At 34.2% G+C, this 16,523-nt stretch overlaps 1 protein-coding gene across 7 annotated transcripts in view; it reads left to right on the plus strand.

The window, feature by feature from the left end:
• CREB5 (cAMP responsive element binding protein 5) overlaps positions 1-16,523 on the plus strand; it is a 257,149-nt gene that overhangs the window by 192,353 nt on the left and 48,273 nt on the right. For all 7 annotated transcript variants that reach the window (XM_087712808.1, XM_014056906.2, XM_014056905.2 and 4 more), the window contains 2 exons: positions 10,288-10,414; positions 11,677-11,787. In XM_087712808.1, the coding sequence (XP_087568934.1) occupies positions 10,288-10,414; positions 11,677-11,787 (238 nt within the window). The remainder of the gene's footprint in view (positions 1-10,287; positions 10,415-11,676; positions 11,788-16,523) is intronic.

Below are 16,523 nucleotides of genomic sequence, written 5' to 3' on the forward strand. Positions count from 1 at the left end.
CATCGTCTTAGGCTGCTGCATCAACAGAGGGATAGCATCAACATCACAAAAAGTAATAGTATGTTCTATAATGCACTAGTGAAGCCACATTTGGAATATAGACAAAAGCAACAAAATTATAAGAGGTCTGGAGGCTAAACTATATGATGAATGCACTAGATATGTCTGGTGTAACAAAGAGAAGGATTGGGGATGACATCTGTCTTAGATGATAGCTATTTTTCAGTACTTGATGGGCTACCATAGAGAAAAGGGGGTTGACTTATTCCCCAAAGCACTTGAAGGTAGAACAAGAAGCAATGGGTGGAAACTAATTAAAGAGATACCCAACTTGGAACTAAGGAGAAATGTCCTGACAGTGAGAAAAATTAATCATAGGAATAGCTTGCTTCCTGGATTTCTGGGTACTCATTGCTGAGATTTTCAAAAAAATATTGGATAGCTATTTGGAATAAGATCTCATTCCTTGGGTAGGAGGTTGGACTAGAAGACCTCCAAGGTCCCTTCTAACCTGATTCTATGATTGTTTCTATGATTCCGTGATTCTATGACCATAAGAGAATTTTTTTATCCAATGGAGAAGTAGTAAGTTCAGCTGAATATATTCAGGGGGGGTGTGTGTAAATCAAGCAGTGTTAAGCACATTATAGCAAACTGACTTTATTGTTTCTTTTCACATGATTTCAAAATCTGTGCTCTCCATTACACTCATGCTCTTTTATGTGTAACAATTTGCTGTCTTAGTTTATTGTATATTAGTTTGCATAAGAAAGGAATAAGCAGTATACCACATTCTTACCTTCCTAATCCAACTTGAATTCCTAATTATCTAGTTCCTATTCCAACCTGAGGTTTTTCTAGATTATTTTAATTTTTTTAAAACAACAAAATAACATGGTCTAGCATTATCTTCATTTACTAGAATACTTTTGTAAAGACTTTATATGTCTTATAAAATAAAGTAGTAGTTATTCTTCAATAGTGGCTTCAAGATTCAAAATATGCCAGTAGTCCAAATAAATATTTCTAGCCTCTGATTTAGGACCCAGATTGTTGGGGGCAATATGCTGACTCTCTGTAAACCGCTTAGAGAGGCCTGAAAGGCCTATGAAGCGGTATATAAATCCACTGCTATTGCTATTGCTATTGCTATTTAACCAAAAAGTTATGGTTTATTTCTGTCCAATAAGGTAGTAGTTTGGTGCCCTGGGTCGCTAGAACCAACAGCGACCGAGGCTTGCCACATCCCTGAACTGGTTCCCCATATGGTTTGTAGGCACCTCCATCTTGTTTTTCAGTTCTGCACATGCGCAGAACAATTTTAATTTATATATTTTTCATTTTTAACATTTTGTGCATGCGCAGACCTATTTATGGTCAACTGTGCATGCAAAATTGTGTACGCACCAAACCGGCAGTAATGCTGGCAGCAACCCATCCCTGGTGCATTTCATCTCATTCATCATCTATGAATCCTGAAGATCCTTCCAGTTCTATGGTATCTGCTTTAGTGGGTTTTAAAGTCTGATTGATAGTATACAATGATCTCTCTCATAAGTTTCATTTAAATACTAAAAAGCATGGAACAAATGGAACCTTGAAAAATACCTTACATTAAGCATTACTTTGATATTTGCTCTTTTAACCAAGGAAATGTCCTATGTATTAGTCATGGAGATTATAGATGCTATAAACCAAAATGGCTATCCATATTTCATATACCACATTTCAAAACAGTTCCAATCTATCCATATAAGTATTACCAAATACTGTATCTCTTGGCATCAATCATAGCATCCAGAACAGCAAAAATATAAGGAAAAACATTAAAAAACATCAAAGCAGCTTGTGAATAATCAACTGTGGGAAGAGGATGAAGTAGGAGTATAGGGGGATCCCACAAAACCTAAAAACAATGTAAGGATGCAATGTATGCAGGAAGAAAAGGTTTTTTTTGCAACAACAATCACCATATATAAGTCTTAAATTAACTTTGTGGTGTACCTTATGAATATGAATCAGGTCTTTCTCCACTGCACTGTAAAATATCTATCTTGCAACTCTACAGCCATATTTGCATACTACATATCATTTGTAATCTAGGTTACAGAGGATACAGTAAATCGGGTGTTCTGTATTACAAGTTCCAATCTAAGCTGATAGGACACACTTCAATTCCTTTATTTGGAATTCAATTAGATCTAATAGACTTTTGGGCCAGCCATTATTCCCATGCATAGGTAAAAGGTAGCCACTAATCAGACCTTAGTCTTGATCTACAATGACTGAAAAATTTAAGGCATTTCTTCCCATGTAACATCTAAATCAAGACTATTATTGGCTATATGATTATCTTAGAGAAATGCTTAGTTACTTTGGAACCTCTGAGATGCTCCAGGTGTTGGAGTAGCCAAAAGTAAATATGGAATTCAATCAATATCATGAGCCTATACAAAACTCTAGCTCTTGATATAAGACTATCTGTATTAGTCATGGATTCAGGTAGCAGCATAATAAGCAGTACATTAATTGAATTTCAGGTCAATTCCTAGTCACAAGATTGAAGTATGCTCATTATGATCAAGTTTCTCACAGGTTTTCTAACAGGAAAGATCCTGTTCATATGGTTCATTGCTGTATCTACTGTCTTGTTAGAACAGTGAGACAAAGCTATGGCTGAATTTACAATAAAATTGCATTTTACCCATTTTCTATTTCCCACATTTAGAATTCATTTCATTATTTTGTTCACTTCAGGCAGCATGTTTGCAATGTGGAATTTAAATGTTAAGCAGATCCTTCTTTCTTCAGTGATGGCATTTCTGAAGACCTGGTCATCTTATCTGCAGAAGGGAGCAGAGGATTCTAGCTCATGCGGCACTATTTATATGAATGCAAAGGCTACTGTAGGCCTTTACCCATGAATGATATCATAGTTCAACATATAAACACAAGGGATTCCTTGTTGTTACTGGCATATTGTTTGTTTGTTAGTTACATTACCTAAGGACTCTGGAGTGGATTCATAAAATTATAATCTGTGTAATATATATAAAATAGTATGCAATGTAGTATAAAACATGATTGGCCTTTGGGAGAAAACCACCAAAACCACAACATACTTCCATAACACCTGCTGCTAAGATGAGGCCTGTCCAAACCTCCTGGCCTCAGGCCTAGAAAAACAAGTTGTTAAAGGTTGCCTGAATGCAGGCAAGGTAAAGGCCATGCAGACTCCCATGGGATGCAATCCAAAAGCAGGTGCAATGATAAAAAAAATATTGACTGTACAGAAAAACATATCACCCAGACAAGAACTGCATTGTGAGGCTACATACGCATGCAGGTATTTCCCAGTTCCTTTTGATCCTTGGAATTTGGCAGCATATTTAGTAGTTCTTTCTAAACTACTAGCTTTTCTCAGCTACTTACATAGTATATTAAACTAATCTTTTAAATTATTTATCTCCTGTGGACTCAAAAGAGTCTTTAATAGTTGAAATACATAAAATGTTGATAAAAATTCATCTTAAAAAACTTAATGGAGTTAAAAAAGGGGGAAATACCTAATCAAGGTATGATTAACTACACTTAATATTTACAGAGAATTGTTACACAACTAATTCTTAGATTTGTGAATTGTTACATTGAGACTTCTATAGAACAGAAATTGTAATGTGTGTTTCTTTGATTTGTTGTTGAAGGGGAAAGTAATTATATCCTAGATCCTACATTCTTGGACATCCTGACAGTTGCTTTAAAACTTATCTTTAAGGGAAAAAGATTGGGAAACAACTTCCTGAAGATGTACTTCTGAGGGGAAGAGGTTTTCTGATTTTGAATTGGGGATCCATATTCCAATGTTTTATACTATTATATCAGAGGGGGTTTCAACAGGTTTGGACCGGTTCGGCCAAGTAGGTAGTAACTTGACCAGGCATGCACCCGAACCGGTTTTATGCTCGGGGCCACCATCTTGATTTTTGGTGCAGAACATGTGCAGAACAATTTTCATTGGAAAAAATGTAATTTTTTTTCTTTTCTAATGTTGGTGCAAATGTGCACGTGTGCAGAGCGACATTTTTTGCACACTGAACCGGTAGTAATGCCGGCAGGAAATCACCCCTGTGTTATATAAATGTCCAATACAAAATGTCTGTTACTTGGCACCAAGTGTTCTGTTTCAGCACAAATTTGAGTAAGGCTGGTGAGAAAAAAAAAATCCATTTCATTCTACAACTTTGCTTGAAGTTTCACTCTTTTGAAAATGGATGCTTTTTGTCCTATATTTTAACAAGGAAATGTACCTATAGTATTAAATACTTTATTGTTACCAAACAATTCAAATTCCATTTTGCTTGACATAAAGATATATTACAGTAGTTTTGTCTATATATTTATAAAATCAATGTTAATCAGAATCTTCAACTGTTTTAATTTACCAACGTCTTGATGTAACTGATACTTAGAAGTACAGAGCATTAAGCTTTCTAAAGTGCAATATTAGTGCAGGCACATGTCCAATTTTTAAAACACTATATAGATTGGAAGACAGATGAGCTTTTCAGGATTATTTTAGGCCCATTTTGATTAAATGCCTCAGATGCAGTTTCCAATGGAAATTAATTTCATTGATGTGAAAACAAATGGACTCTAACCACAAAATCAGCTGCAATGTTGAAAGGGAGTATAGCAAGCTCAAATTGTAACTGGAAAGAAACGAAGAATAGTACATGCTTTGCTGCACAAATAGAATTGCTTTGTCAAAGCTAAATATAGGGAGGATATTTTATACAAGTGAGAAAATGTGTATATTGTATGGAAGAGAGGTTAGAAGACAGGAATAATTGCATTAAAGTAAAGGATTTAATTTAGTTTTTCTGCTGTTAAAGTGGATAGTATTTAGAATTATCCCAGTTTCAGACCATTCTATAGAAAGTTATCTTAATGATGGGCAATCAAATATTACACTATTAGCATTATTTGCCTTTCTACCATGGTGGCATACTTTAGGGGAGAAAATGAAAAAATAGAGGCTTAAAATCATTAGGCTAATCTCAGGCAATGTGAGCCTTTGGAGGCCATACTCCAATAAAGTTCTCAACATTAAGAAAATGCACATTATGTACACTTTTAAGGAAAACATAGGAAACGTTAACCTAATTATCAAAACTTAGAAGTTCTTTACCTAAATACTTTTTGTTTAGTTTCTTGACTGCTTCCTCTGACTGTCCAACACAGGTTAAGATAGGGCAAAAATTGTAATTTGACTGATTAATATGTATAGTTTGAAGTCCTAAGCATATAGTTAACACTATGTGAAAAAGCAAATAATATATATATATATATATATATATATATATATATATATATATATATATATATATATATATATATATATATATATATATATATGACTTTAAATACATACATACATACATACATACATACATACATACATATACTGATTTCCCACTGCATACAATTTAGCTATATGCTAGTATAGTTTATCTCATTCAACAATATGAGAGTTTCTAATTATTGTACAGCTCATTTACAATCAGCTTCCTTGCAAAAGTCCACCAATGTTTTATCCCTACAATCTTTTCTTTGTATTTTTGAAGTTTTACAAGAAAAACTGCATAACCCATAGGAGTTGCATTGGTATTTTAATAATGGTATTGATTATTATGGAACCACAAAATCAAAGAATGAAGTCACTTAGGGTCTGATCAACACTGGGTAAACAGTGAAACAATTACTTTTACGATTACTGTATATTCTTGACAATGTACTACAACATAGTATTAGCTAGCTGCAATACACTCTGACTCATATTTAACTTGTGGTCAATAAGGACCCAAGATTATTTTCATGTGCATATGAAAATTCAGCAATAATGATTGTGCTCTTTTGGTGTCCTGTTCACATAATACTGTTAATTGAATCGGTGATAGTTGATCCCAGAAGTGTTCAGGTCAATCACATAAGGATGAAAAGATTGATGGACGCTTAATTCTCTTCACAGCAAGAGAAAGTCCTACATACCTCTGCTATATAATAGAGCTGTTTTATTTGCCCATTTTCCCTCCCATTACATATTTCTTCTGTGGAGGATGGCTTGGGTAAACAATTCCTTCAACTCCAGCCATAGTAAAAGTGATGCAAATTTGGCTGTCACATGCTTTTTAAAATTAACTGAGAAATTTAGAAAACAAATATAAGTGCTTCCTTTTTACCTGTTGGGAGAACTTTGATTGAGATAAGGTGTACACGCTAAAAAATTTCCTTGATAAAATTGTCCTGCACTATTACAATCAATAAGAATTATGGCTCAGTTGAGATTTGCATCTAAGTTTTCTTAACAGAAGTCTAATGCACTGGGTTGGATCCATACAATCCATAGTTATGCATAAAACATCCATTATTATCACCAATACCTATAATAACCAAAATTTAATCCAATTTTCTATCTATAACCTATTGCTTTCTTAGTTTTATTCATTCAGATCATTTCATAATTTATTTAATTATACAGATTTCCAGATACTCATACTCTCTGCATTTTATAGTGCTGTTGCCTAGAAATCAATTGTTTTATAGGAATCTTGTGTATAGGAATCTTGTGTAGATTCCATAGATTAGTACAATTAAATCTTCACTCATGCTATTCTAAATTCTCATCCAATATATTTCTTAGCAACCCAATTGGTGCCAAGTTCAACTATTCATGGAGTTCCTTAAAGATTTGGAACAGAGCATTGAAATAGTATTTGTTGTATACATCCGTAGTTTGTCTTCATCAGGTTTTCCATTGTTTGAATCTCAGGTAACTCCTGGAAGAAGAAGAAAATGCTATTCTGATATTAGGGAGTAACAGAAGAATCATCATCTTTTAACATTTTAATTTGAAAAGCAAAACTTAAAGAGCTTTTAACCTAAAGCAGTGTTTTTACAAATGTATGTAGAGATATAAAATCTGTTGGTACAGAATATCCTAGGAATATCCACAGGAGTTGGTTTAGTGGCTAAACAGCCACATATTAGCTTATACACCTTGCCTTGTTCTAATAATTTCAGTAGAAATGTTTTGCCTAGGGGTGCACAATGATTAAGAAAAGAAGACTGTGCTTGCTTAAAGACTGAAATTATTACCTAATGGTAACAAGCCTGCACTAGAGAGACTATTGTGGCTTTGTTTTCATGAGAATACAGTAATTTAGTTTTTAGGAAGTGTATTGTTTAGAAAGTGTTGAAATATATAATCACTTGAAAATTATTTACAATATGACTTCAATAATCTCAAGTTCAAGAAAAAATACACATTGTATCTTTCTATAAAAAACAAACAGTAGGAATAAAAATGCTGCAAGGTACCATCCCCTTCCCCCCAGTCAGTCCATAAAACCAGAAAGGTTGGGGAACTGTGTGCTATAGCAACTTGTACTTAATTTTTTTATTGTTCAGTAACTGAACAATATTGTTCTAAAGTGTCCACACAACAATTGGGATGGTTCATGTAGAAGGATATGTTTGTTTTCTGTAAAGAGTAGTTAATGGGAATTTATTACTTCAGAAATGGCAATAGCTCAGCTAATGTTTCTTCCAATCTCCTGTTTGTCAGGGAGAACTGATTGGTACATGATATTTATGTCTGTTTTTAGTTAAGCATACGGTCATCTTTAAAACATCTTGGAAAGACTTAGAAGTGGAAAAGGTACTCCATAGAACTTAGGGCTTGTTACCATCTGGTGAAGGATATTTGGTAGGAAAATTTGGAGAAATTTCTGAAGATGACTTTAGAGTTTATAGAGGTACAATCAGTGGTGGGTTACCAATTTTTTTACTACTGGTTTGAGAGTGGTCCCACATGCGCAACACTTCTGTGCATACATAGAAGCGTCCGGAGCCTCCTGGCACTGCTACTACCGGTTTAGCCGATCTGGGCTGAACCGGGAGCATCCCACCTCTGGATACAGTATGTGTTTATTAATGGCCATTTTCTAAATATTATATGTATTTAATGTCAGACATGTTGTATTTAATATTATAAGACATATAGGTCCATATGATCATCATCAACCAATGAAAGACTGTGCATGATCATTTTTCTGTACTATTGGAATATTGGAAAAAAATGACTCATGATCTTCAAAAGTGTTATTTTTTTCATCTAGGAAATCTTTAAAAAGTGCCTATGTCCTACAAAAAAAACCTAATAACAGCAAACCTAGTTTTTACTCAAGTACAAAACAGACTTGCAAAATTTGAACTCAGAATCAGTAGCTAATTTGCTGTTTTTTTTAGCATTTATAAATAAGTTCCCTTATACTTAAATCCCCTGCTTCCAGTTTCATTAAATCAAACTTGTAGAATATTTGGCTCTGGGACATGTAAGTAAAACTCAAATAATAGGGACTTCTAAGGCCTATCTGTGCACAAGTGAGGCCAAAGCAACTTTTTGTCAAATGTCTTAATATAACTAATGAAATTAAAGTTTCTATAAAAGGATGTACACAACACAGAATGGAGGCTTAGCTATGAGCTTTCAATCAATCTAGGAGGGTACTTGTTTTGCAAGTCAACTTGAAATTCATTCCTCCCATACCAAGAAGTATAACAGTTATGTATATATGGAATTCTTTTACTGACATCTTGCTATACCTTCCTGCCTAATATGCCCAATATAGTGATGAAAGAAAATAGGCCTGTTCACTACTTAATTGGCACTGTGGAAGCTCAGAATAGGACTTCCATTGTATGTTTTTGATTTGTTGCACCACAGTTCCTGAGATCAATATCACAGAACGGCTTCTATCACAAGGAATGCTGAAATATTATTACTTATTATGTGACTAGAGATCTAGTGATCAAGAAAAGTAAATTAACTATTTAACTCATTTTTTTTTCCTTTCGGCACAATTAATTTTTAAGGTAAAAATGTTAAAGCCAGTGCTATAAATTTCAATACCATAATTTTCCACTGTTTTTATTAATTAATTAATTAATTAATTAATTAATTAATTAATTAATTAATATATACAAATTAGTGCTATGGCTCACCAGTTTGGGAAAGTAAAAAAATATTTGAGAAAAAATAATCTGCTATAGGTATTGGCAATATTCAGAAAACTGGAGAATCAAGAAAATTGTAAAAAGAAATATGGCTGTATACAATGAAATTAGTAGTTTTTCTTCTCTTTAAAAGAATATTTCAAAAATTAATTTCAATGTAGTTAGAAAAGCTACTACTATGAAAATGCAGTTGAGATACTTGTGCACATATTCATCCCAAGATACGTGCACTGATGGAGCCGAGGTGGCGCAGTGGTTAAATGCAGCACTGCAGGCTACTTCAGCTGATTGCAATTCTGCAGTTTGGCTGTTCAAATCTCACCGGCTCAGGGTTGACTCAGCCTTCCATCCTTCCAAAGTGGGTAAAATGAGGACCCGGATTGTTGTTGGGGGCAATATGCTGACTCTGTAAACCGCTTAGAGAGGGCTGAAAGCCCTATGAAGTGGTATATAAGTCTAACTGCTATTGCTATTGCTATATTGCACAAGATGATGGGCTAGAATATGACTACTTTAAAGAGGCAAAGGACAAAACCCTTTTTATATTACACTGATCTAATATAAGTACTTTTTAAACCTTTTTTTCTAAGTTCCCTGTTGATTTCAAATATGCTTTAGTTGGTTAACAGATTCTGATTTGTTGAGTAACCCCTTGGACAAGGGATGTGTCAATTGATTATAGCATCTATTTATATTTTATGCTACCCATATTAAACTGATGTCTTTCACTATTACTGCTAGTGTTGGAAAAGAATATTACAGGTTTTTTTTTAAAAAAAAGTAATGTGGCTTGCTAAATCCGGGAAATACTTAAGTGGGTTTTAAATTCAAACTGTTATTCCCTAAAATATTAGGTGGAGTTTTAGCATTAATCTTAAACAAACTGAAGATATTATTCAATGCAAAATTTATGTTAAAATAATTCAAAATATTGGAGAATCTAGTAAACATTATAAAATTATGACTATAACAATTAAGATCACCTCTTAATTATTCAGCATTTCCCCTTACATCCCATGTAATATCACCAAAAAGTTTGTATGGGGAGGAAGCACTTGAGAATTTTTATGGTACTAGACTTTATTTTGGATCTTAATCATTTGAGAATGGTTATGCAACATGTTAACTTTATATTCATAATTTTAAAAAAGGAATCACTGAATGTGCAGTTGTTTTATATTTAATCCTTTCTTCCTTGTTCCTCTTTTATAGGCCTGTTCCAGGCTCCTTATCATCACTGCTACACCTGCACAACCGTCAAAGACAGCCCATGCCTGCTTCTATGCCTGGGACCTTACCTAATCCTACAATGCCTGGATCCTCTGCTGTCTTGATGCCAGTAAGCATATTTCTTTTCTACATGTATCGTTTCAAAAATAACATACTGTAAGAGCACAATTAGCATAAATACATGAGCAATACTGCTGGATCAGCCTCCTGGTCCATCTAGGGTAGCAGTCTGTTCTTATAATGACCAGACAAGTCTAGCACCCATTCTGTCATTAGAACTAATAAATATTGATTCCCATGAGTTAGGGCAATCCCCTTTTGAAGGGACTCAGGTTGATAGTAAGCATTTCTTATGATAGCAAATTCCAAAGTTGAATTATGTGCTATAGAATTTGTGTGTATATATGTATTTGTGTGTATATATGTGTTTTTGTGCAGACACATACGTTTTATTCTGGTTCTTCCAGAGTTCAATTTTATTGGCTCTGTTCCCTGTAGTATGTGTTTGTGTGTATAGGTGTATACATATATACATACACATGCATGCATGCATACACACATACCATGATATCTACCAAGATCTGCATTGCAGATATAGGAACATCTTTTTAACTTTACCTTCTGAAATAGTATTTAATTTAAGATAGGAACCTGGAGTTTTTATACCTACCAAATTTAACAATTTCATAAGGGAAAGTCTCACTTTTTAAATATTCCAGATAATTTAGATAGCATTAACCATAATTCCATGTAGTGATATTTTAGACCTACTTAACCTAAGTTATTTTTTCAAAATAAAAGATAAATTATTCAAGGTTGACTCAGCCTTGCAACCTTCCGAGGTCAGTAAAATGAGAACCCAGATTGTTGGGAAAAATATGATCACTCTGGAAACTGCTTAGAGAGGGCTGTAAAGCACTGTGAAGCAGTATGTAAGTCTAAATGCTATTGTTATTGCTATTATTAAAAGTACTTCTACTTAAAAGATCAATTTATTTCAAAGTAACTACTCAATCAGATTGTGTGTGTGTGTGTGTGTGTGTGTGTGTGTGTGTGTGTTTTATTTCCTGTGATAAAGGCAATCAACAAAGGTAGTACCATCCTGACTGGACACAATATCATTCAGAAAATCCATCGGAAGAAAGTCTACTTCCCAGATGTAGCTTATTACCATTAATGGAACAAAACACTGAACTAGATAAGACTTTCCTATAGAATTACTCTTATGTTTATCTATAGCTTGGCTCTTGCTTATTTTAAAAAAAACAACATGCCATATGAGAATTGTAATGAAAATTACAATTCTCTCTGATCTTTAGATTTATCTTCCATATGCCAAAACTCATTTCTTCTTTCTGTTTGCTTCTCAAGATGGAAAGACAGATGTCTATGAACTCAAGTATCATGGGAATGCAAAGTCCAAACCTCAGTAATCCATGTGCTTCACCTCAAGTTGCTCCAATGCATTCAGAAGCTAAAATGGTAAGATGTTCAACACTACTTATATTGTCCTATTTAAAGCAAGGAACAAAGTGAGCATTTGATTTCTAGTTATATGATTATTTATGCTTAGGCTTCTGGCTTCACAGCTTCAAATCTTGCCAGTCATTATTTTTTACAAAAACTTTAGGAATTAGATATTTATCCATCACTTTATGCTGGAATATTGAAAACTGGTGAGAAAAATATTTAATGGCAGTGAGACAAAATAATATTTTTGTCTATGTCTCTGCACGTTTGTGGTACTGACTGATTTAATCTAGGCAGGTAACTGTAACATTTAATAACATCTGCATCTCCAGAACCATCTCTAACCCTAGTTACTGAAATTGATGGCATAAATTGTACTATTTTAAGATAGGAAATGTTCAGAAAATATGCTTTAAATCCTAAAAAGTTATATATAACCCCCCCCACACACACATTTCTCCTTGTCTACACCAAAAGACAGAAGGAAAAAACAGGATCTCTATCCATTTCCACCATTTTCTCCCATATACAAAACATTAAGTACAGTCCTGGACATCCAAAGGGTATAAAATGGCAGGAATTCTTGTTTCCAATATTAGAAGCTTTGATTCTCTTGGCTATGAGTATCTGTTAGATGTCTTGAGCTTTTCTACATGGCTTGTTCCTAAAAAGTAGATCCTAGGCTTTTGGATTATGGGAGAAATACATTTCTATTTTGCTGTTATGGATATTCCCTGTCACTGACACTATCCATCAGCTTCCTGATTCATCTGAAATTTTTAAAAAGATTTTCATGAAAATTCAAACATATATTTAAGTATGTAAAAGATACATTTGTAAGTGAATCAAACTAATGTTTTACTATAGTGTACTGGAACTCACCCACCTGGTTTTTATTGTCTTTGATTTTTTATTATTATAGTTGTGAACCATTCAGAATGGTGCTTTACAAGTTGGGTGGCCATTTAAATAAGTATTGCTGTTTGAATTAAGAAATACATTAAAGCATTCAGAGAAGTGATATCTATATACTGATCCTTATTTGGGAAGTGTGTAGGGTTTTTTAAGAATCAGATTTATATAGGGTTTTGTAAAAATAAATTCCTGATGTACATATGCACAAAGCACCAAAATGCTTTGTCTTAGACACAGAACTAAGGCTGCTCATCATGAAACCCTCCCAATGTGGTATGGATTACAACTTGTATTTTTTTTAGCTGAATGCACATTTGATAACATACCAGCACAATTGGATGGTTACATATTGGGGTGAAAGGCTGACATAGCACCTTGTATTGTCATCACTGGCTTTTAAATGCCTAGAGCTGGTTTGGAAGGAGGCCAATGGGTACCTTTGAAGTTCCTGTCATGCTGCCATTTGGGGTAAAGGGAAATGTTTTCCTGCCAGTACGTTTCATGCCCTGTTTGGGTAGACATGAATGGTCACATCTTTCCCTCAGTACAAATGTTGGCTAGGTAGCCAACCCAAGCTTTTTAACACCTCCGCTAAAACCACACTCTCTAAACATACCCTTGGTTGGCTCAAAGAGCATATATTGGCCAAAAGCATTGGCTATAACAGCCAAAGTAAACCTTTGGTCCCTATGTTGTGTGGTGTACAGGGATCATGATGTGCCAAAAACCAATAGCATTTGCAGCTCAGCTTATTAAATCTTAGGCAGTTGGCAAGTTGTTGTTGTGTTTTTTCTCCTGTCAAACCAAGCTATAGCAAGCCAAGCAAAATAGTTCTTGGCTAAAGAAAAGAAACACCACCCTGGCAACTCTTTTGGAGACTAAAACTTCTAGATTTACTTTGCCTTCTCTGCCTTCCCTTCTGAAGATTTGAAAAGGAAGGTATTGATGCTTACAATGAGAATACGATTGTTTAATATATGAGATTAAGAGGATTGCATTTTAATCTGAATCCATTTGTTTTGGCTTAGGGCCTAGATATATAAAGTGTTGGTTTGGTAAACCCTTCCACATCAGATAATTCCAAGAAAACAGCATATATTAGAATGCCATTAACTGTGGAGTTAATTGATTTCAACAGAAATAGCATTTAAGTCATGGTATGAGGTTATATACTTAAATTAAAATTTGGCTGCATGCTAAGATTTCCAGAATTTAATTTCTACTTTGTGGGACAGTCTGTTGTAAATTGCTTGCAAAAATGCTTGTCTTACTCACTGATAATATTTCATAAGCTGTACAACAGAAAGTTTCATTGTTTGAATTATACTGCAAATCTAATTAAAAAGATTTCTGGATTATAAATCTAGATTAAATAGATTTGATTTGTTAAATTTACTATAGATATACTGTAAATCTAGCAAATTAGATTAGCTGTAAAAGCCATTGAAATCAGACACATTTACTCCTGGATGTCTGGTAAAAATAATTCAGCCACAAGGGAGATACTTAATCTACCACACTATCTCTCCACACAACAGCTACGTAACATGAAGTGTGGCCCCAGGAATTATTGTTGAGCCAAGATGAACAGGTTGTTAGGAAGCCTTTTATATACTTGCCTTGCTTAATTATCTGAGAGCCCTGGGAGCACAGTAAATCTTGTTACTAAGATTTTCAAGGCTGCCAAGGACATCAATTTTTCCAGATACTTTTATGCTATCCTCCTTTCTCTAGCTGTTGGATTGCAAACTGCAGCATGTCTCTTATGTGGGTCTATTTAAAACACACACAATATAATACTTATCAAGTAGACAATTACAAATAAAACCAAATAACTGTCTTATTCCAGCCTGCCTCCAGTGATAAGACATTGCTAGTGTAATTAGACATTTTCCAGAAATAATTTTCATGGTAGTTTTCTTTTTCCAGGAGGACAGGATTTCCATTATAACATCATTCCCTAGCCATGAGACTGGAAATTAGGAATATTTTTAGGAACATTATCACATTTTCCAAAGATTTTTACAGGAGCATTTATTAGGATATTATAAAATACTTTGTAATCAGAATTAAGGATATCATTCTGAAGAATTATACCTTTTTGGCAGATTAGGTCCTTCTCATAAAGAAATTTATTGTATATAAAAAGACATAGAAGGGGCTGCATAAAAGTTCATTAAGGATGCAAGGAAAACAGCTATAAATTTTTGGGTTTGTAATTTATCAAATCTGTATATTGATACTCCTCTGCCAATTATATGATCAAGAAATCATTTGCTTTAAAATAATAAGAATAAAGAGATCAACACAATCAGATATATTTTAGATTAGATTAGTATAGATTTTAAATATGGGCCAGCAGTGTGCAGCAGCTGCTAAAAAAGCCAACACGGTTTTAGGCTACATAAACAGAGGGATAGGATCAAGATCACGTGTAGTGTTAATACCACTTTATAATGCCTTGGTAAGGCCACACTTGGAATTCTGCATTCAAATTTGGTCGCCATGATGTAGAAAAGATGTGGAGACTCTAGAAAGCATGCAGAGAAGAACAACAAAGACAATTAGGGGACTGGAGACTAAAACATACAAAGAGTGATTGCAGGAACTGGGTATGTCTAGTTTAATGAAAAGAAGGACTAGGGGAGACATGATAGCAGTGTTCCAATATCTCAGGGGTTGCCACAAAGAAGATGGAGTCAAACTATTCTCCAAGGCACCTGAGGGTAGAACAAGAAGCAATGGGTGGAAACTAATCAAGGAGAGAAGCAACTTAGAACTGAGAAGAAATTTCCTGACAGTTAGAACAATTAATCAGTGGAACAGATTGCCTCCTGAAGTTGTGAATGCTCCAACACTGGAAGTCTTTAAGAAGATGTTGGATAGCCATTTGTCTGAAATGATATAGGGCTTTCTGCCTAGGCAGGAGGTTGGACTAGAAGACCTCCAAGGTTCCTTCAACTCTGCTATTGTAGATTCAATTGGCAGCAGGCTTGATAAAAGGAGTAATCAGAATTTGGAGAAGGTATTTATTCATATCTTATCGTATGCTTTTGTTTAGATCCTAATGGCACCTAACATTGTAACAGAAAACAATATTGTAAATCACAGTGAAATATTATCACATAACAATTAAAATTGGAATAATAAACAGATCTAGGAAAATAATAAATAAAATATAGCAGACGTAACCATTGTTAGACACATTCCATTTTTTTATAACATGAGGTGCTATTTAGCTTCATTCATTTTGACAACTTGCAATGCTATTTAGATTCAACATATATGTGTATGTAACAGAGCTAAGGAACCTTTGAGGACTGTTGGACATGAACAGAATGTTAATAGCATGTTATAAAAGCTTATAAAGTGCTTGTCATGAAATGTTCACTCCCACTCTGCTTTCATTTGTGATCTTTTTTGAATAGGTAAGCTTACGTATCAAGCACTGGGTTAAATTCAACCACCATTTTCACTTTGCAGTTACACATTTTGGGAGCAATGTGAAATCAGAGACACTTTTATAAGAATGATGATGCTACACTAATTCTTGCCTTGCTGCATACCCAATAATTTTAGAGTTTGAATAATGAGGATTGTAATAATGAAATGTGGTTGATTCTTTAAATGTGGCAGTATCAAGTAGGTAGAACAAGCTGTATGGGTATCTCAATGGTGTGACAAGAATTTGAAGAAGTGTTGTGCAAGGAATCAGAGAATTTGATTTATTTAGAGTACAAACCAAAGTAAGCCTTGATTTAATAACAGGATTTATGGTGCAATCCAGATGCAATTCTGTTCCACTGAATCTAGTTCCTTTCCATATGCATGAG

This window comes from Thamnophis sirtalis, unplaced genomic scaffold (assembly GCF_051295495.1).
Source record: "Thamnophis sirtalis isolate CommonGarterSnake01/CBP01778 unplaced genomic scaffold, rThaSir2_p1.2 scaffold_4, whole genome shotgun sequence".
Taxonomy (NCBI): domain Eukaryota; kingdom Metazoa; phylum Chordata; class Lepidosauria; order Squamata; family Natricidae; genus Thamnophis; species Thamnophis sirtalis.